Source organism: Dasypus novemcinctus, chromosome 21, assembly GCF_030445035.2.
Source record: "Dasypus novemcinctus isolate mDasNov1 chromosome 21, mDasNov1.1.hap2, whole genome shotgun sequence".
In the NCBI taxonomy this organism is placed as follows: Eukaryota; Metazoa; Chordata; class Mammalia; order Cingulata; family Dasypodidae; genus Dasypus; species Dasypus novemcinctus.
The window spans coordinates 62,345,144-62,366,159 of NC_080693.1; the positions used below are offsets into that span (position 1 = coordinate 62,345,144).

The 21,016-nt window shown below is 39.9% G+C and overlaps 1 protein-coding gene across 6 annotated transcripts in view; it reads right to left on the reverse strand.

The window, feature by feature from the left end:
- The window catches only part of BRCA1 (BRCA1 DNA repair associated), an 89,293-nt gene that overhangs the window by 63,288 nt on the left and 4,989 nt on the right, over positions 1-21,016 (reverse strand). For all 6 annotated transcript variants that reach the window (XM_058284313.1, XM_058284314.1, XM_058284312.2 and 3 more), the window contains exon 3: positions 16,764-16,817. In XM_058284313.1, the coding sequence (XP_058140296.1) occupies positions 16,764-16,817 (54 nt within the window). The remainder of the gene's footprint in view (positions 1-16,763; positions 16,818-21,016) is intronic.

A 21,016-nucleotide genomic window follows, 5' to 3' on the forward strand; every position in this document is an offset into this window, starting at 1 on the left:
AAGGGACATATCCAGAATATATAAAGAACTCTTACAACTAAATAATAAAAAGACTAAACAATCCAATTAAGAAATGGACAAAGGACTTGAATAGACATTTTTCCAAAGATATACAAATAGCCAGTAAGCACATGAAAAGATACTCATCATCATTAGCTATCAGGGAAATTTAAGTCAAAACCACCACCACTAGAATGGCCATATGAAAAAAGATGGACATTAAAAAGCAGTAGAACCCAGCTGGGGCAGAACAGTCTGTTCAGTAAGTGGTGCTTTGAGAAGTAGATGTCCATGGCCAGGAGAAGGAAAGAGGACCCCATCTCATACCTTACACAAGAATTAACTAAAAATGGATCAAAGACCTAAATATAAAAGCAAGACCAAGACCAATAGAGCTCCTACAAGAAAATGTAGGGCAACATCTTCAAGACCTGGTGGTAGGTAGTGAATTCTTAAACCTTATACTGAGAGCATGAGCAATGAGAGAAAACAGGGGTAAATGGGGCCTCCTCAAACTTAAAACACCTGTGATTCAAAGGACTTCCAAGAAGGTGAAAGGGCAGCCCACTCAATGGGAGAAAATATTTGGAAACCACATATCTGATAAGGAATCGATATCCATTCTATATAAAGAGATGATACAACTCAACAATAAAAGAGCAAGCAACCCAATTTTTTAAAAATGGGGAAGGGATTTAAATAGATGTTTCTTCAGAGGAAATACAAATGACCAAAAGCACATGAAAAAATGTTCCTTATCACTAGCTATTAGGGAAATGCAAATCAAAGCAACAATGAGATATTATCTCACACCATATAGAATGGTCATTATGAAAGGGGCAGAGAACCATAAGTGCTGGAGAGGATGTAGAGAAGTGAAAATACTCCTTCACTGTTGGTGGGACTGTATAGTGGCGCAGCCTCTGTGGAGGACAGTTTGGTAGTTTCTCAGGAAGCTAAATGTAGAACTACCATATGATCCAGTAATTCCTCTACTAGGAATATATCCAGAACTGAAAACTGTGACATAAACGGCCATCTGCACACGATGTTCATTATTCACAATTGCCAAAAGATGGAAATCCAGGTGTCCATCAGTTGATGAACTGATGAACAGAATGTGGTATATACATAAGGTGGAGTACTGTACTGCAGTAAGAAGAAATGGGACATATGATAACATGGATTAATCTTGAGGATATTGTGCTGAGTGAAGTAGGCCAGACACAGAAGGACAAATATTGCATGGTCTCATTAATGTGAACTAAATACAAAGAATAAAAACATGGAGTTAAAACCTACAGTATGGGTTATTAAGAGATAAGAAGGGGGTGAGAAGGACTACTGATGTTTAATGCATGTAGAAGTTTTCATTAACTTGATTGTAAAAGTGTAGAAATGGATAAAGTTGATGGTAACACATCATAGTGAGCAGCTGGTGGTTTATAAATGGGTTTGTGGCTGAAAAGGGTAGTTTAAGGATGTAAACATCAATTGAAAGAAAGCTAGAGAATAATCTAGGGACTGAATAATGCAGTGAATTCAGAGGTGGATGAGAATTGTGGTCGATGGTACAGATGCAAGAGTGTCCCTCTGTGAGCTAGATCGATGTGTGCCGCTATTGTAGGGTGGTAGGAATGTAGAGAAGCATGGGAAAAATACAAGCGGTGTGACCTACGGACTGTGGTTAACAGCAATACTATAATATTCTTGCATCAATGCCAAAGACGTACTGTGTTTGATAATGGAGGTGTATGGAAAGAGTGTGCCAAATGTATGCTATGCACCATGGTTGGTGGTAAAAGTCTTATGATATTATCTCATAATCTGTAACAAATATTCTACAATGGTGTGCTGTATTGTACGGGAATTCTACACATGTGCATGACTGTTTTTTAAGTTCCCCACCTCTGTAAGAAAAATATATATGTAAAAAAATAGTGCGGGTTGGGGGAAAAATAAACCAAATATAAGATATGGACTATACTTAGTAGTAATATTTTGGTGATATTCTTGCATAGTTTGTAACAAATGTTTCCCAACAATGAAAGTGTTGGTGGTGGGGTGATGTATGGGACACCCGTATAATATTAGCATATTTATTTTGTAAGTTCTCAATTTTTACTAAACACTTACTATTTATCTATGTTCATGGGTGAATGATATGCTTTAATAAAATTTTTTTTAGAAAAGAGAAAAAAGTGGTAGGATGTAGAGAAACTGGAATCCTCATTCATTGCTGGTGGGAATATAAAATAGTGAAGTCACTTTGGAAAAGTGTATGTTGCTCTAAAGATTAAACAGAGTTACCATATGAGACTTTGCAGCTCCACTTCTAGCTCCACCCATGAAAAATGAAAACATATGCACACACAAAAACTTGTACAAAAGTGTTCAGAGCAGTACTATTCATAATAGTCCCAAAGTAGAAAAAATCTAAATGTGCATAAACTTATGAAGAAACCAACAAAATGTGGTATATCCATACAATGGAATATTACATTATTCAGCAGTAAGAAAGAATGAAGTACTGATACATGCTAAAACATGGATAAGTCTTGACACTATTATGCTAAGTGAAAGAAGCCAGACACAAAAGGCAAATATATAGAGACAGAAAATAGATAAGTGGTTGCCTAGAGCAGTGGAGGAGTAGAACTTGGGAGTAGCTGCTAATGGGTATGGGGTTTCTCTTTGGGGTGATTAAAATGTTCTGTGTTTTAGATTGTGGTGTTGGGTGCAGAACTCTGTGAATATATTAAAAAGCACTGAAATGTAGACTTTAAATAGGTGAATTTTATGGTATGTGAATTATATCTCAATAAAAAATGTTAAAAAAAAAACAAACCCAAACATCTCAGGGCAGGGAAAAAAACTCATTCACTTTCATATTCAGATTCCTGGCATAGTGCCTAGCATAGAAAAGCTATTCAGTAGAAGTCTAAGGATTGAAGAAGGCGTGAGGCATCTGAGAAACAAGCTTTCAAATGACTGGACCTAGAATAAGTTTGCTGGCTGTTTCAGACCATCGAGCAATAAATAAACATGACTTCAAGAATACATACAACATATTCTGCTAAGTCAGTTTCTTTTTCAAAGGAAAATACTGCTCCCATTGATTGGTTTTGGATGTAAAGATCAACATTCCCACTGGAAAAAGACAAAGGAAAAAAAGACTCAAGAGAAGAGAAAGAGAAAAAAGAAGTGAAAGCAATGGAGAGAGTGGTGCAATAGTTGAAAGCAGCGATTCACTAATTCAACCAATGTTTATTTATATTATGTGCCCAGTACTGTTGTAGGTGCAGGGAATTCAGTGGAAAAATAAAATAGAACACACCATTATAAAGCACACACTATTCTGGTAAGGGGTGCCTGGGGGAGAAGGAAAATAACAGACTGACATTGGAGAAAGTCAAGAAAGAAAAGATTAAGGGGACTGCAAAGTTGTTAGGAATGGCAAGCCAACAGTGACTTACAGAGGACTATTTACTGGCCAAGTTCTTTAACATGCACTGCTCTCTCTTAATACACACAGACTCATTCCAGATCACTCACCAAATAATTAATCAAAGTAGGACTAGATCCAGGATGGAATTGTAGCAAAGCCCATGATCTTTCTATCAGAGAAGGTGAATATAGGTAGGAATGGTAGAGAAACCTCAGGAGTCCTTCACCTGTACCACCATGTTGTACTCAACAACATTATAGTTTGAGGGATGGGAGTGTCAAAAAGTTACCTATGTGGCTCAACTGATAGAGCATCCGTCTACCATATGGAGGGTCCAAGGATCGATCCCAGGGCCTCCTGACCCATGTGGTAAGCTGGCCCTCACACAGTACTGCTGAGCACAATGAGTGCCAGGCCACACAGGGGTGACCCCGCACAGGGGTGCCCCATGAGCAAGGAGTGTGCCCCGCAAGGAGAGCTGCCCCGCGTGAAAAAGCACAGCCTGCCCGGGAGTGCTGATGCAGCAAGATGACTCAACAAAAAGAGACGTAGTTTCCCAGTACTGCCAGATAATGCAAGCGGATGCAGAAGAGCACACAGCGAATGGACACAGAGAGCAGACAATGGGGGTGGGGGGAGAGAAATAAATACAAATAAATCTTTAAAAAAAAGTTACCAACATTCATGAAAACCCTTCAAAGATAGAATAGAGGCTATCATTCCTTGAGAAGATGTAAATATTAACTGCGCTCTAGTATAATGGCTCTAGGAGGCATCAATGTATGTGGCAAATGGTACAATTCAACAACTCAGAGTAGAAGTAGGGAGGAAATTCCCTGAACACGTACTGCAGAATACAGTAGGGTTACAACTAAGTGATAGAGTGCAGCAGACTGTACAACAGTTTACATAAATAACACAGGGGAACCTGGTATGCAGTAATCAAGATATGTTCCACTCTTTCTTTAGATTAGAAAAAGAAGAGACACATAAGGTTGTTAACTAAACTCAAAAGAAGAAATGAACTTTTACATAACTTAAGTATTAATGAATCAACAGAACACTGGCATAGTTCCATGGCTCAGAAAAAGAATCTATTAAATTCCAGGTAAACTCTGCTTTAAAGCCCTGGGAAATCAATGTGATGTCCCCACTTAATTTGGACCACTTGCATAAGCTCTGTACAAGGTTCTCAGTGAAAAAGTCTATGACAAATTTCAGCCTTCTTGTATTTCTACAGCCCAATGCTTAAGGAAAATGTGTGTATGTGTATATAAACTTTATTGTAGAAGAAGAATATAACACAAGATCTGCTGTTTTGTGTAAATTCAGAGGCATTAATTATATTCACAATGTTGTACTACCATCACCACCATCCATTACTAAAACATTCTCATCACTCAAAACAAAAACTCTGTACCCATTAAACAATTAACTCCCTATTAAGGCAATATTTTTTTTTAAGCAAATGCAGTTTGTTTTTTGAAGGGTGGCTTCAGCTTTTTAAGAAAAAGCCTGGGAAGCAGACTTGGCTCAATGGATAGAGCGTCTGCCTACCACATGGGAGGTCTGGGGTTCAAACCCAGGGCCTCCTTGACCCGTGTGGAGCTGGCTCACATGCAGTGCTGATGCCCGCAAGGAGTGCTGTGCCACGGAGTGGTGTCCCCTGCGTAGGGGAGCCCCATGCGCAAGGAGTGTGCCCCATAAAGAGAGAAGCCCAGTGCGGAAGGAAGTCCAGCCTGCCCAGGAGTGGCGATGCACACATGGAGAGCTGATGCACCAAGATGATGCAACAAACAGACAGGTTCCCAGGCTGCTGACAAGAATGGAAGCGGACACAGAACACACAGCCAATGGACAGAGAGAGCAGACAACTTGGGGCAGGGGAAGGGGAGAGAAATAAGTAAATTAATTAATTTTAAAAAAAAAGAAAAAGCCTATGAAAAGCAGCAAATCATATGCTGAAAACTAACTTTGGGTTTTCTCAGGGTACTCATTTTTGTGTATCTATACCTTGAGCAATTTAACAATATGTAAACTCATCTAATTTTGTTAATGTTTGTCTGAGTCTATCCTGGAAGGAAGCAATTAACTAACATTCCTAAGTCTAGAAAAAAAAAAGACAGGTTGACTTTTTGCTATCTTCAATTGTATTGAATGCTTAGTATATCTACTCCCTCATCGTTCCTGTCAACAGAGCTAAGAAATAGACCAAGATGGCCTCTAGAAAGGGAAAAAAAGACCCTGAGAAGTCCACAGAAGAGCATCTCAGCATCAAGCCAGTTATGTTGATGATCCCACCAATTCTTTGTCAGTATCAGTAACAAGGCTCTGTGTTTTTGATCAAGCCTCTACCTCGTACTTTAATTCCAAAAATTTGGTACCTATCTCGAGCTTTTCATCTGGAAGATTCTGCCTAGATTCCTTGCCCAGTATCCCAGCCCTTTGGGTCAAGGCTCTTGTTTCCTAGGCACAAGAATTTGATTTACCCCTAATCCTGTCTCCTGTGGCTGGAACCCTACTACTTTTCTTCCTTTATAGACCTACTCTGAACTACTGCTCATTTCTGTAGCTAGACTCCTGACAGACTATGTTCAATTTACTTCCAGGCTATCATCTCTTGCTCATTTCTGGAACTTTCTGACATATAAACCTATTGCTAGACTCCAGAACTCCCTGATACCATGATCTAATGTATCTGGCCACCAAACCTTCCTGACACTGAATGAACACTTATCTAGATTGCCTGAGTTAGCTGATCCTGAGACTTGCCTTACTTAGCCGATGTGGTCTTTACACTTCAGCCATTCTTGGTCTGGTCCATTTTACTAAGTACCAAATAAATATTTGGAAAGGTCATCATTTCAGAGTACTGTTTCTCAATCTTTAATGAGCATAAGAACCGCTGGGGATTCTTGTTAAAATGCAGATTCTGATTCTATTTCTTATCAGAAACCAGAAGGCAGTGGGATGACATATTTCAAGTGCTGAAAGAAAAAAACTGTCAACCGAGAATAACATATCTGGCTGTCCTGCAAAAATGAGGGCAAAATGAAGACATTTCTGCATAAATAAAGGTTGAGGGCGTTCATTGCCACTAGGCCTGCCCTAAAAGAAATATTAAAGGGAGTTTCTACATATTGAAAGGAAAAGACACTAGGCAGAAACTGGAAGCTGTATGAAGAAATAAAGACCTCTGATATAGGTAACTATAAATTGCCAGTTATTGTAACATTTTTCATTTGTAATCTTGATTTTTTTACCTCTTATATAATTTAAATATAAACTGCAAAAACAATCATAAACCTATGTTATTGGGTAAACAGTGTAAAAGGATGTAATGTGTGACAAGAACAATGCCAAGAAGAGGTATAGAGGGATATAACAGCAGAATTATCTATAGGCTATTGAATTTAAGTTGGTATCAATATAAACAAAATAGTAACATATTTAGAATGTTTAAAGTAATTCCCATGGTAACCACGAAAATATTTTAAAAATCTACACAAAAAGAAATATGAAGTGATTTAAAATGTTTCATCACAAAAGATTAAACAAGGAATTAATTTGGACCCAATTCATACCAAATACAAAAATTAACTCAAAATGTATCAAGACCTAAATATAAGAGCTAAAACCCTAAAAACTCTTAGATGACAACATAGGAGTAAATCTTCATGACTTTGGATTCAGCAATGGATTTTTAGATATGACATAAAAAGTATGAGCAATAAGAAACAATAAATTCAACTTGATCAAAATTAGAAACTTTTGTGTATAAAAGGATATTATCAAGAAAGTATAAAGAACTCTCACAACTCAACAACAAAAAGATAAACAGACAATTAAAAAAATGGGCAAAGAACTTGAATAGATGTTTTTCAAAGGGGATATACAAATGGCCAATAAACACATGAAAACATGCTCAACATCATCAGCCATTAGGGAAACGCAAATCAAAACCATAATGAGATACCACTTCATACCCACAATTGATAGCTATTATATTTAAAATGGAAAATAATAGGTGGTGGAGAAAATAAAGAGAAATTGGAATAGTGTTTAGTTGATGAAAATGATGAAGCCACTGTGAAAAGCAATTCCCCCTAAAGGTAAATCTAGAAGAATTCCAATCCTAGGTATATGACTAAAAGAACTGAAAACAGGGACTCAAAGAGACTTATACACCAATGTTCACAGCTGCATTATTCAGAATAGCCAAAGGATAGAAACAACTCATGTGTCCATCAACAGATGAATGTATAAAACAAAATGTGGTACATACCCACAATGTTTTAGAAAATCTTAAATTAATGAAAAAAAGAAACACTGAACATCTCAGCATTTAAATGGCTAATCTTTAGCTATCCATAGCCTTTTAAATATTAGGAATTTTTTATTTTACAAAAGTATTACTCTGACATAGATTGGAAATAGAAGAAACTGGTCCTACACCATAGATAGTTTGAGAAACACTGCTCTAGAGAGTACAAAACCAAAAATTCTTTTTTTTTTTTTAAGATTTATTTATTTATTTATTTCCCCTTCCCCTCGACCCCAGTTGTCTATTCTCTGTGTCTATTTGCTGTGTCTTCTTTGTCCGCTTCTGTTGCCAGCGGCCCGGGAATCTTTGTTTCTTTCTGTTGCGTCTTGTTGTGTCAGCTCTCCGTGTGTGTGGCTCCATTCCTGAGCAGGCTGCACTTTCTTTCCCGCTGGGTGGCTCTCCTTATGAGGCGCACTCCTTGTGCATGGGGCTCCCCTACACGGGGGACACCCCTGCGTGGCAGGGCACTACTTGCGTGCATCAGCACTGTGCATGGGCCAGCTCCACACGGGTCAAGGAGACCCGGGGCTTGAACCGTGGACCTCCCATGTGGTAGATGGACGCCCTAACCACTGGGCCAAGTCCGCCGTCAAAACCAAAAATTCTTGAAAAAAACAGATAAAACTGTGTAGCCCTGGCAGGTGGCTGGGGAGGTGGGTCTGAGGATTTAGAAGGAATCTGCTGGGAATAGATGTGAATCAGTGCAGCCATGGCAAAGGCATAAGAGACAGTGAAAATGGACTCCGGATCCTTCTTGGGACAGAAGAACAGAAGGATAGAATTCAGAAAGAGGAAGGGGCCAGCCAGCTGGCAGACTTAGGTTCAGAGGATAACCCTAAAAGGGAACAGGCTTCCTTCAGCTTCAGCCAGGCCTTAAAGCAGCGATTCTTCACATTTTTTTAGGTTACAAAAACATCTAAAAATCTGATAAAAATTATGGACTGTTTTCCCAGAAAAATGCATATACCCATTTTACAAATATAATAGAATTGAACTTAAAATTGAATATAATTTCAGGAAATTCATGAAGACTATTCATGAACCCCAAGTTAAGAACTCCTGAATTTGAAAATTTCTGTACTAAATAATGTCTATTAAGTATTTAAAAAATAAAAAATTAATGAAAGGATACATAAGAAATTGATTATGATGGTAGTCTCCTGGGAGATAAGGGCAAGCATGGGTTTTAGAAAAGGAGGGAAATAAACTTTGTATCATACATCCTTTTGTGCTAGTAAACAGATCACCATGTACATGGCTTGCTTTTTCCAGTAAAAATGATAAACGTGACAACCAGCAAGATGGCAGTAGAGTAAGGAGCTGCTAGAGTCAGCTCCTGCTACAGGGCAGTTAATAAACACCCAGAGCTACTGGAGCTAGCTGAAGTACCTGTTTGGGGGCTCCAGGAGACCAGCAAGAGCATCCTGAAGCACCCTTGAAGGAATGGAAGTAGGAGACTGCCCATGTGCAGAGAAGATTCGTAAGTAGAGCACTCCACACCACGGAAGCTGGTGCCCATCCTCCAATGGAGGCACAAGCTGCCTCAGGAGCTGTTCTGCGGTTGGAATTGAAAACTCCACTTCCCAAAAATGAGGGAGGGACAGATGTTCAAGCACCAACTTCAGCTACTGATTAGTAAATTCCACGGGCTAAAGTATAATCCTAAATACAGCTTAAGTCTGGAACCGTCCAAGTCAGAAAGAGGTCGGTAGCCACCATTTTAATGCTGTGCCTGGCACTAGGGGAAGCGGGACGAACTAAAAATCACAGTGCTGGTAGGGACTGGCTTCTTTCCATCCAGATCAGATTGTAGCTCTAGCCTAAGCCCCAGTCCCACCTCCGGCAGGGAGGAAACTGAGGGGACCTGAGCCAGACTCTCTCGGAAATTATCAGCCATGCCGCAAAGGTCAGTGATTATCCTTCTTTGGCAGTGCAAACTGCCCCAGGAGCTATTCTGTGACTGGAATTGGAAGCTCAATTTTCCAAAAACAGGGGAGAAGGGGATGGTTGGCCACCAATTTGGGCTACTGATGAGTAGACTCAGCTGGCTGAGGTACATCCCTACATAGCTAGGGGGTGACTATCCAAGTTGGAAAGAGGCCAGTAGCTGCCATTTTTACTCTGCCCCCAGTATGAGGGGAAACCTGGCTGACCAAAAATCACAGTGATGGTAGGAACTGGTTTCTTTCACCCAGATTGGCCTGTAGCCCTAGATTAGGCTTCAGCCCCACCTCTGGCAGGGAGGAGGCCAGCAGGTCCTGCACCAGCCTATCCAGGTAACTGCAGGTACTTTGGCTAGCACAGACTGAATAGTCAGAAGTCTACCAGGGCAACTGCAGTCATCTTAGACCCACACTGCATAGACTGCTGCCTACACCTGCAGCTCCATTCCCACTCCAGGCAGGGGAGAAAGGGGTGTGAAATTTCATCAGTCTCTCTGGGCAACTATAGTCCAGGCCTGAACGACTTGGATTATTCCACACAGATGTGACTCTATCCCCACCCCTAGCAAAGGAGAAAGTGCGGAGAAGCTTCATTGGTCCTTGGGGCAATGAGGGCAGCTTGAGCCTCCACAGCTTACAGCACCAACTATATTCTTGGCTCCAACTGCACAACCAGCAAGGGAGAAATGGCAGGAAGCCCTAAACTAAAGAGAAAAACTGCACCCAGAATAAATACTCTAGTAAGCCAGATACCAAGACACCAACAAAAATTAAATCCACACCAAGAAATAGGAGGATACAGTCCAGTTAAAGGAACAAGATAAGCCTCCAGATGAATAAAGAAGTTGAGACAACTAATCATAGATGTTCAAACAAATCTCCTTAATAAATTCAATGAAGGAAGAAGATTTGGCTCAACTGATAGAGAGTCCACCTACCATATGGGAGGTCCAGGGTTCGATTCCCAGTGCCTCCTGATCCATGTGGCGAGCTGGACCATGTGCAGTGCTGATGTGTGCAAGGAGAGCAGTGCCACACAGGGGTGTCCCCCAAAGAGGGGAGCGCCACATGCAAGGAGTATGCCCTGTAAGGAGAGCAACCCTGCGCAAAAAAAGTGCAGCCTACCCAGGAGTGGCGCCACACACATGGAGAGCTGACGTAGTAAAATGACGCAACGAAAAGAGACACAGGGGAAGTAGCTGTGGCTCTATCAGTTGAGCTCCTGTCTACCATATGGGAGGCCCTGGGTTTGCATACCAGGGCCTCCTTGTGAAGGCAGGCTTGTCCGCAGATGCCGCAGAGCACTGCCTGGCCCACAGACGCTGTGGAACACCACCTGGCCTACAAGTGCCATGGAGCACCACCTGGCCCACAGATGCCACAGAGCGCCACCCAGTCCATAAGCATCGCGGAGAGCCAACTCAATAAGGTGATGCAACAAAAAAGGGAGACAAGCAAAAACACAGAAGAGCGCGCAGCGAATGGACACTGAGAGCAGAGAGCAAGCAAGCCACAAGGGGGAAGGGGAAATAAAATAAATACAGACACAGAAGAATGCACAGTGAATGGACATAGAGAGCAGACAGCATGCAAAAAGCCACGGGGGGGGGGGGGATTAAAAAAAAGACAGATTCTGGTGCCACTGACAAGAATACAAGCAGACACAGAAAAACACACAGCAAATGGACACAAGAGAGCAGAAAACTGGGGGGGGAGGGGGGGAGAAATAAATAAAAAATAAATCTTAAAAAAAATAAGTAAATTCAATGAGATGGCTAAAGAATTAAGGATATTAAGACAGCGGGGGAAGAGGACATGGCTCAACTGATAGAGCATCCATCTACCATACAGAGGATCCAGGATTTGATCCCCAGGGCCTCCTGACCTGTGTAGTGAGCTGGCCCACGCGCAGTGCTGCTGCACATAAGGAGTGACATGCCCCACCCACAAGGAGTGCACCCTGCAAGGAGAGCCACCTCACATGAAAAAAAAAGTACAGCCTGTCCAGGAGTGGCGCTGCACACACAGAGAGCTGATGCAGCAAAGTGATGCAACAAAAAAGAGATGCATGGGAAGCAGATTTGGCTCAACGGATAGAGCATCTGCCTACCACCTGGGAGGTCCAGGGTTCAAACCCAGGGTCTCCTGACCCATGTGATGAGTTGGCCCACAAGCAGTGCTGATGTGCGCAAGGAGTGCCATGCCACTCAGGGGTGTCCCCCACGTACAAGGAGTGTGCCCTGTAAGGAGAGCTGCGCTGTGCAAAAAAAGTGCAGCCTGCCGAGGAGTGGGCTGCACACACAGAGAGCCGATGCAGCAATGACGCAACAAAAAGAGACACAGATTCCCGGTGCCGCTGACAAGAATAGAAGAGGATACAGAAGAACACACAGCGATGGACACAGAGAGCAGTCAACTGGGAGAAGGGCAGGGAAGGGGAGAGGAAAAAAAAAAAAAGAGAAGCAGTTTCCCAGTGCTGTTGAATAATGCAAGTGGATGCAGAAGAACACACTGTGAATGGACACAGACAGCAGACAATGGGGGGGAGGGAGAGAGAAACAAATAAAATAAATCTTAAAAAAAAAAAACTTTGTTAAAAAAAAGACATTGGGTGAGCACAAAGAAGAATTTGAAAGTATAAAAAGAAAAATAATAGATCTTATGGGAATGAAAGGCACAAAAAATGAAATTAAAAAAACATTGGGGGAAGTGGATTTGGCTCAGCAGATAAAGTGTCTGCCTACTACACAGGAGGTCAAGGGTTCACACCCAGGGCCTTCTGACCCGTGTGGTGAGCTGGCCCATGTGCAGTGCTGATGCATGCAAGGAGTGTTGTACCACACAGGGGTGTCACCTGCATAGGAGATCCCCACGCACAAAGAGTGTGCTCCATAAAGAGAGCCAACCCGCATGAAAAAAGTGCAGCCTGCCCAGGAATGGTGCCGCACACATGGAGAGCTGACACAGCAAGATGACACAACAACAACAACAACAACAACAACGAGACAGATTCCTGGTGCTGCTGACAAGAATTAAAGTGGACACAGAAGAACACACAGAGAATGGACACAGAGAACAGACAACTGGGGGTGTGGGGGAAAGGGGAGAGAAATAAATAAATAAAAATAAAAAATCTTAAAAAAAAACCACAAAAGAACATTGGAATCATGTAATACAGATTTGAGGAGGCAAAAGAAAGGATTGGTGAGCTTGAAGAAATGGCCTTTGAAAGTGAACATACAAAGAAAAGATGAAGAATAGAAAAAATTGAACAAGGTCTCAGGGAACTAAATGACAGCACAAGATGTGCAAACATATGTGTCATGGGTATCCCAGAAGGAGAAGAGAAGGGAAAAGGGGTAGAAGGAATATTTGAAGAAATAATGGTAGAAAATTTCCCTACCCTATTGAAGGACATAGATATCCATGTCCAAGAAGCACAATGTCCTTCCATCCAAAAAAATTTCAATAGATGAACTCCAAGACACATACTAATCGGAATGTCAATGCCAAAGACAAAGAGAGAATTCTGAGAACAGCAAGAGAAAAGAAATGTGTAATATATAAGGGATACCGAATAAGATTAAGTGCTGATTTCTCACCAGAAACCAGGGAGGAAAAAAGACAGTGGTCTGATATATTTAAGATATTAAGGAGAAAAACTTCCAGCCAAGAATCTTATATCCAGCAAGACTGTCTTTCAAAAATGAAGGTGAGTTTAGAATATTCACAGATAAACAGAAACTGAGAGAATTTCTAACCAAGAGACCAGATTTTCGAGAAATACTAAAGGGTTTGCTAGAGCCTGAAAAGAAAAGACAGGAAAGAGAAGCTTGGAAGAGAGTCTAGAAATGAAGATTATATCAATAAAAGTAACTAAAAGTGTCAAAAGAGTGGTGAAAATAAAGTTTGACAGGTAAAACTCAAATAGGAATAAACTTAACAAACGATGTAAACCACTTGTATTCAGAAAACTCCAACTCAATGTTAAAAGAAATAAAAAAAGGCCTAAATAACTAGAACATTCCATACTCATGGATTGGAAGAATAAATATCATTAAGATGCCAATTCTACTCAAATTGATATACAGATTCAATACAATCCTGATAAAAATTTCACCAGCATTTTTTTTTTAATTTAAAACACGATTATCAAATTTATTTGGAAGGGTAAGGGGTCCTGAATAGTCAGAAACATTTTAAAAAGGAAAAGTAAACCCTCATCTCCAGACTTTAAATCATATTACCTAGCTATAGTGGTAAACACAGCATGGTAATAGACACATAGACTAATGGAACCAAATGGATGGTTCAGAAACAGACCCTTACATGTATGGTCAAGTGATTTTTGACTAGCCTGTCAAACCCACACAGCTCTCACAGAAGAATCCCATCAACAAATGGTGTCAAAAGAAGGAAAGAGGAATTCTACCTCACACCTTATCCAAAAATTAACTCAAAATGTATCAAAAACCTAAAAATAAAGCTTCTAGAAGAAATTTTAGGAAAATATCTTCAAGATCTGGTGGTAGGTGGTGGATTCTTAAAAGAGATAAGAGGAGGACTGAGATGGACTACTGACGTTTAATGTATGTAGAAGTTTTAATTAGCTTTACTGAAAAGTGTGGAAGTGTATAGAGTGGATGGTAACAAATAGTAACAACTAGTTTATAAACGGGGATGTGGCTGAAAATGGTAGTCTAGGTATGTAAATGCCAATTGACAGAATGCTAGAGAATAATCTAGAAACTGAATAGCACAGTAAACCAAGAGGTGGATGAGAATTGTGGTTGATGGTACAGATGCAAGAGTGTCTGTTGTGAACTAGAGCAAATATACATCGGTACTGCAGGTTGGTAGGAATGTGAAGCATAGGAAGAATACAATTGGAGGGACCTATGGACTGTGGTAGGCAGTAATAATATAATATTCTTGCATCTATGCCAAAGATGTACTGTGTTGATAATGGGAAGGAAAACGTGTGCCAAATGTACACTATGGACGTGGTAACAATGAGATATTATCTTATCAGTAACAAATGTTCCACCAGTGTGGTGTGTTGATAGAGGGGTGTTGCTTGGAAATTCTGCACATGTGCATGATTGTTTTATAAGTTTACAACTTTTGTTGTAAAAAATATATTTAAAAAATAATAATAGGGTGGGTTGGTGGGGGGAATACACCAAATATAAGATAAGGACTAATTAGTATTAAGATTTTGACAATATTCTTTCATAATTTGTAACAAATATCTCATGACAATGTAACATGTTAGTGGAGTGTTGCTGTATGGGACCCCTCTATGATATTATGCATGTTTGCTTTGTACGTTCACAACTTTTACTATAAACTTATTGTTTATGTATGTTCATATATAAAAGATATAAAGATAATATAATCGTAGGATGGGTTGGGAGAAAATACTTTGGTTGGTAGTAATATTTCGACAATGCTCTTTAATCATTAGTTAAAAATGTTAACAACAATGCAGGGTATTGGTGGTAGGGTGATTTATTAGAGTCCTGTATGATATTTTATATGTTTGTTTTGTAAGGTCACAACTATTACTCTATACTTATTGTTTATGTATGTTTATGTATGAGAGATGTACTTCAATAAATTAAAAAAAGAAAAAAAAAAAACATACTTAAAAGCAAATTAGGGGATGGGAAGCAGCTGTAGCTCAATCAGAAGAGCTCCCGTTTATCATATGGGAGGCCCTCAGTTTGCGTCCTGGGGCGTCCTTGTGAAGGCAGGCTTGCCCACACACTGCGGAGTATGCCCAGCCCACAGGCACCGTGGAGCACTGACTTAGCAAGGTGATGCAATAAAAAAAGAAGGGAGACAAGTGAGAACACAGAAGAGCCTGCAGCGAATGGATACAGAGAGCAGACAGCAAGCAAGCCGCAAGGAGGGAGGGGAAATAAAATAAATAATAAAATACAGACACAGAAGAACACACAGCGAATGGACACAGAGAGTAAACAGCACACAAAAAGCCACAAGGGGAGGGGGATTAAAAAAAAAGAGCAAATTAGGGGAAGCAGATGTGGCTCAATTGATAGGGCGTCCGTCTACCACGTGGAGGGTTCAGGGTTTGATACCCAGGGCCTCCTGACCCGTGTGGTAAGCTGGTCCACCCACAGTGCTGCCGTGCACAGAAGAGTGCTGTGCCATGCGGGGGTGCCCCACATGCAAGGAGTGTGCCTTGCATGAAAAAAGCACAGCCCTCGCAGGAGGGGCGCCACACACGTGGAGAGCTGATGCAGCCAGATGATGCAACAAAAAAAGAGATGCAGTTGCCCAGTTCCACCAGATCATGCAGGCGGATGCAGAAGAACACACAGTGAATGGACACAGAACAGACAACGGAGTGCGGGGGAAGGGAAGAGAAATAAATAAAATAAATCTTAAAAAAAAATTGGGCAGGTATTCAGGGCAAAACTCATTCATTTCTTATCAGGGAAAGGAGAAAGCCCTACTATACCACCAAATTTCCTACCCTACTTTTTCTGAAATTCTTCCATGAAGAAACATAGATTTTCATTTCAAAGGGCAAAATCCTTAAATATTTAAATATACCCTGAATCATTGGTATGAATGAATATCAGCCTAAATATAAACTGCTATCAGATCCTTTTGTATCTTCAAAGGTTATAAATCATGCAAATACTGAACCTTTGGAGGGGGAAAGCAGGAGATACAAAAATTAACAGAAAGGAGATGAGATACTGGGAAGGCTGAAAGACAATTTGCTTATATTGCAGTTTGTTTGCAGTCCGCCTTCACCCATGGACAGAAAATCAAATAGCTGTTCAAAGTGATTTCATATTTCATTAGACAAGATATGCCAATACTTTATCAAGAACTATGGCTACTTATAATCACTTCATAAATACTCTCTGAGGCAGAATGAGTTAGAATCAGGTTGGATTTTTTTCCCTTAATTAAAGAAGCTAAAGCTTCTATTAAAATTAAGTGTGGTGTTCCTGTTTTGAGGTCAAGCACAAGAACTAGTAATGCAGCCATGAGAAACATTCAAACTTACTTGCAAAATATGTGGTCACACTTTGTGGAAACAGGTTCTTTGATCAACTCCAGACTAGAGGTTGGGGTGGGGGGAGAGGACACAAAAAACAAGAGAAAGTAAAAATGGCTCAATAATTTATTCAAAACAAATATACTCAGAGCAAAGCAGCTCAACTTTAAGCTGCTATAGCTGAGTCAAGGTAAAGCTTTAGGTTTATTCAATATTTACTAAATGTCTGCTGTGCTAGCTGCTAAGAATACAGCAGAGAATATGATCCTTACCTTTACTGAGCTTTCAGACATCAAAATAGAATTGCACTAAAGTCTTCAATACTCTACATTACCTTTAGCATTTAAGAGATCAGCTGATACAACTTCATATTAATTAGTTTTCACTGATAAGCTTTTTTTTTTTTTTTTTTTCAGGAGGTACTGGGGATCCAACATGGGACCTCAAACATGGGAAGCAGGCATTCCATTATTTGAGCTACATCTGCTCCCCCTGATAAGCTTTGGAGCTACCATTGTGGATGCACACCTTGCCTCTTAAACTCCAAGCTCCATAAAAACAAAAACTTAAGCCTGTATTTCTTTTGTATTTCCTCACAGCACTTTTTCAGGTGCTTGCCTTTTCATTTTTTAATTTCTTAATATGGAAAATTTCAAGCACTTACAAAATGGAATAGTACAATGAACTCCATATACCATCACCCAGCTTCAACAATTATTTATCAACTACACACCCTCACCCACAGCCCAGATAATTCAAAACAAATTCTAGACATCATATCAATTCGTCTTGAAATATTTCAGAAAATACATCTTTAAAAGATAAAGACAGGCGGTAGACTTGGCCCAATGGTTAGGGCGTCTGTCTACCACATGGGAGGTCCGCGGTTCAAACCCCGGGCCTCCTTGACCCACGTGCAGCTGGCCCATGCACAGTGCTGATGCGCGCAAGGAGTGCTGGGCCACAAAGGGGTGTCCCCGCTTAGGGTAGCCCCACGCGCAAGGAGTGCACCCCGTAAGGAGAGCCGCCCAGCACGAAAGAAAGTGCAGCCTGCCCATGAATGATGCCGCATACACAGAGAGCTGACACAACAAGATGACGCAACAAAAAGAAACACAGATTCCTGTGCCGCTGACAACAACAGAAGCGGACAAAGAAGACACAGCAAATAGACACAGAGAACAGACAACGGAGGTGGGGGGGAAGGGGAGAGAGATAAATAAATAAATCTTTAAAAAAAAAAGATAAAGACATTTTCTTAGCATAATCATAAAATCGTTATTCTAAAAAATAATCTTAATATCTAGTATACAATTAATGTTCCAATTTCCCTCATTTGCTCAAACTTTTAAAAGAACTTATTTTCAAATAATATAAAACTTGCAGGAAATTTGGAAACATAATACAAAAATAGTAATACAGAGAACTCCAATATACCCCTACCCAGATACCCAGATTTACCAGCTTTTAACATTTTGCCATTGCCTGTACATTTTGGATGGATTGTATGGTAAGTGAATATATCTCAAAAAAAAAAAAAGGCTTAAAAAAAATATACAGTGGAGCAGATGTAGCTCAAGTGGTTGAGTGCCTTCTTCCTATGTATGAGGTCCAATGTTTAATCCGTGGTACCTCCTAAAAAAACCAAAAACAAACAAAAGGGAAAAACTAACTCTCATTGGGGAACTGATATAGCTCAGTGATTGAGTGCCTCCTTCCCATGCACAAGGTCCTAGGTTTAATCCCTGGTAGCTCCTAAAACAAAAAAACACCTTTTTAAAAATAGTTAAATCTGTTTAAATCAGACCCCAAACAAGGTCCACATGTCACATTTGGTTGATATGTCTCAAGTCTCTCTCTCTTTTTTTTTTTTTAACAACGGCTTTTATTTATTGAGTGCTTATTTTGCGCCAGGGGCTAAGCTAAGTGTTCTGTACTTACCTCACTGGATCCTCACAGTCACTCTGTGACATAGGTACTGCTGTTGCCAGTTCCATTTTACAGATGAGAAAACTGAATCTCAGCTTGCTCAACGCCACACAGCTAATTCGAGTCTCTTTCAGTCTATAGAATTTTCTTCCTTTTTTTTTTCCTAAATGATGGCCAGTCCTTTAAGAAACTAGGTGTAGCAGTTTCATATAGTTATGAACTCCAAAGACAGACATTGGATTATGTTTGTAAACTGGTCTATAACTGGGCATGATTAAATTATGATTAGGGCTTTGATTGGGTCACTGTCAGAAGAGTGTTGAGTCCCTGCCCCTTGGTGGGTGGGGACTCAAAGATAAAAGGCATGGCAAAGGACAGAGTTGGAGCATTTTGATGTTGGGGTTTTTAATGCTGGAGTTTGATGGGGAAGTCTTAAGCTGGAGCCCCAGGAAGTAAGCACACAGAGGAAAGAGAAGCAAGCCCCAGGAAGACAGGAACCCTGAACCCGGAGGGAAGCAAGACCTGGAAAGAAAGGAACCCAGGAAGACTGAACCCTGGCAGACGTTAATGGCCATCTTGCTCTAACTTGGAAATACACTTTTGTGAGGGAAGTAACCTCTACTTTATGGCCTGGTAACTGACAGCTCATACCCCAAATAAATACCCTTTATAAAAGCCAGCAGATTTCTGGTATTTTTGCATCAGCACCCCTTTGGCTCACTAATACACTAGGTAATGTGATCTGTAGAATTTCCCACATTCTGATGAATGATTATTTGCTGATTATAATTTTGCTGGTGTGTTTTAACATGTTTTCTCCAAACTCTTTATTTCCTGTAAACTAGAACTATAGGCTTGACGAAATTCAGGTTCAGTTTTTTGGCAAGAACACAATAGATGGTGATATGTACTTTTATTATGTCATTTTAAGATGTACATGCCTGGTTTGTGGTTACTTTGAGTAAAAACAATTTAACAAATATTTACCATAGAAAATTTAGAAATAACAAACTTAGAAAAGTAAAAAAAAATTTGAGAAAAGAAAATACATCACTCAAATTCTCATCTGTAAGTCCCTATCCCTACCTGCCTATTCACAAAATCTCAAAGGCTTGCTAAGATTCACTCATTTACTCATTTAACAAGTATTTATTGACCATCTATTATATGCAAGCACTGTTCTTAGAGACAGAAATATGACAGTGAAAAAAAATAAATTCTCTCCTCATAGAGATTACATTCTACTTGTGATAGTTGACAGAAATAAATGAAAATATATGAGAGTAAGTGCTAAAGAAAAACTAAAACAGGATAAGGGAGACATGAGTGCAATGTGTGTTTATATTCTATATAAGTTGGTCAGAAAAGGCCTCATTGAGAAGGTAATATTGGGAGTGGCTGAATTATGTGGGGAAACAAGCCATGCAACAACTGGGGGAAGAGCATTATAACACAGCAACCAGAGAAGACCAAGACTGAGCAGAGCCACGCTTGGTATTATTGAGCAAGATCGAGTAGGCCAGGATGCTCAGATTTTGGAATGATCAAGGGGGAAAGTAGTAGGAGGTAAGGTCAAAAAGGTGGCTGGGAGCTTGAGTAGGTAGGACCTTGTAGGTCATTTTTCAAGTGTATTTAACTTTTATTCTGAATGAGAGTGTCAGAAACCGATTTCTGGTAAAGTCTAGGCAGGACATCAAAGAACTGTTAACCTGGTAATGTGATAGGTATGTAGTCCTTTTCATTAAATGTTTAGATTTTTTTTCGAAAGCATCATAAGAAAAGTTTGAAAACAACGGCCTCATTGTGAAGGGTTTAGAAACACAACTCTTATAAACATGGGGTTTCTGACACAGCACAGGAAAATTAGAAATAAAAAACAAAAAACCAGCAACACCAGACTAAATCAGATGGCTGCATTTTTACTACCAGTTCTCTTTTTTATTTAGCAGAGTGACCTGGAGCCAAGCATGCTATCTGAAGCTGTTTTCTTTCACTGTCACCCATCCTACTAGACTAATCAGACAATTATGAGAATTAAATTAAATGCTACTTGGGAAAATGCTTCATAGTCTCAGATGCTTTATACAAATGTCAGTATTGTTGTTTGGATCAAACATTGCTTTTTTTTAAAAAAAAGGAACCTCAACAAAGAGAACTCTGATTTGTACCGGAATTCCTAAGATAAACTAAATATCACAAATTCTCAGTAAAGAGAAATTGGATTTAGCTATGATACCAGATGGCTTTCATTCTCACCACTGATTCAATTCTGAAATAATTATATTTCAGTATAACACAAGCAATACAAACATACTATAAATATAAACTCTGAA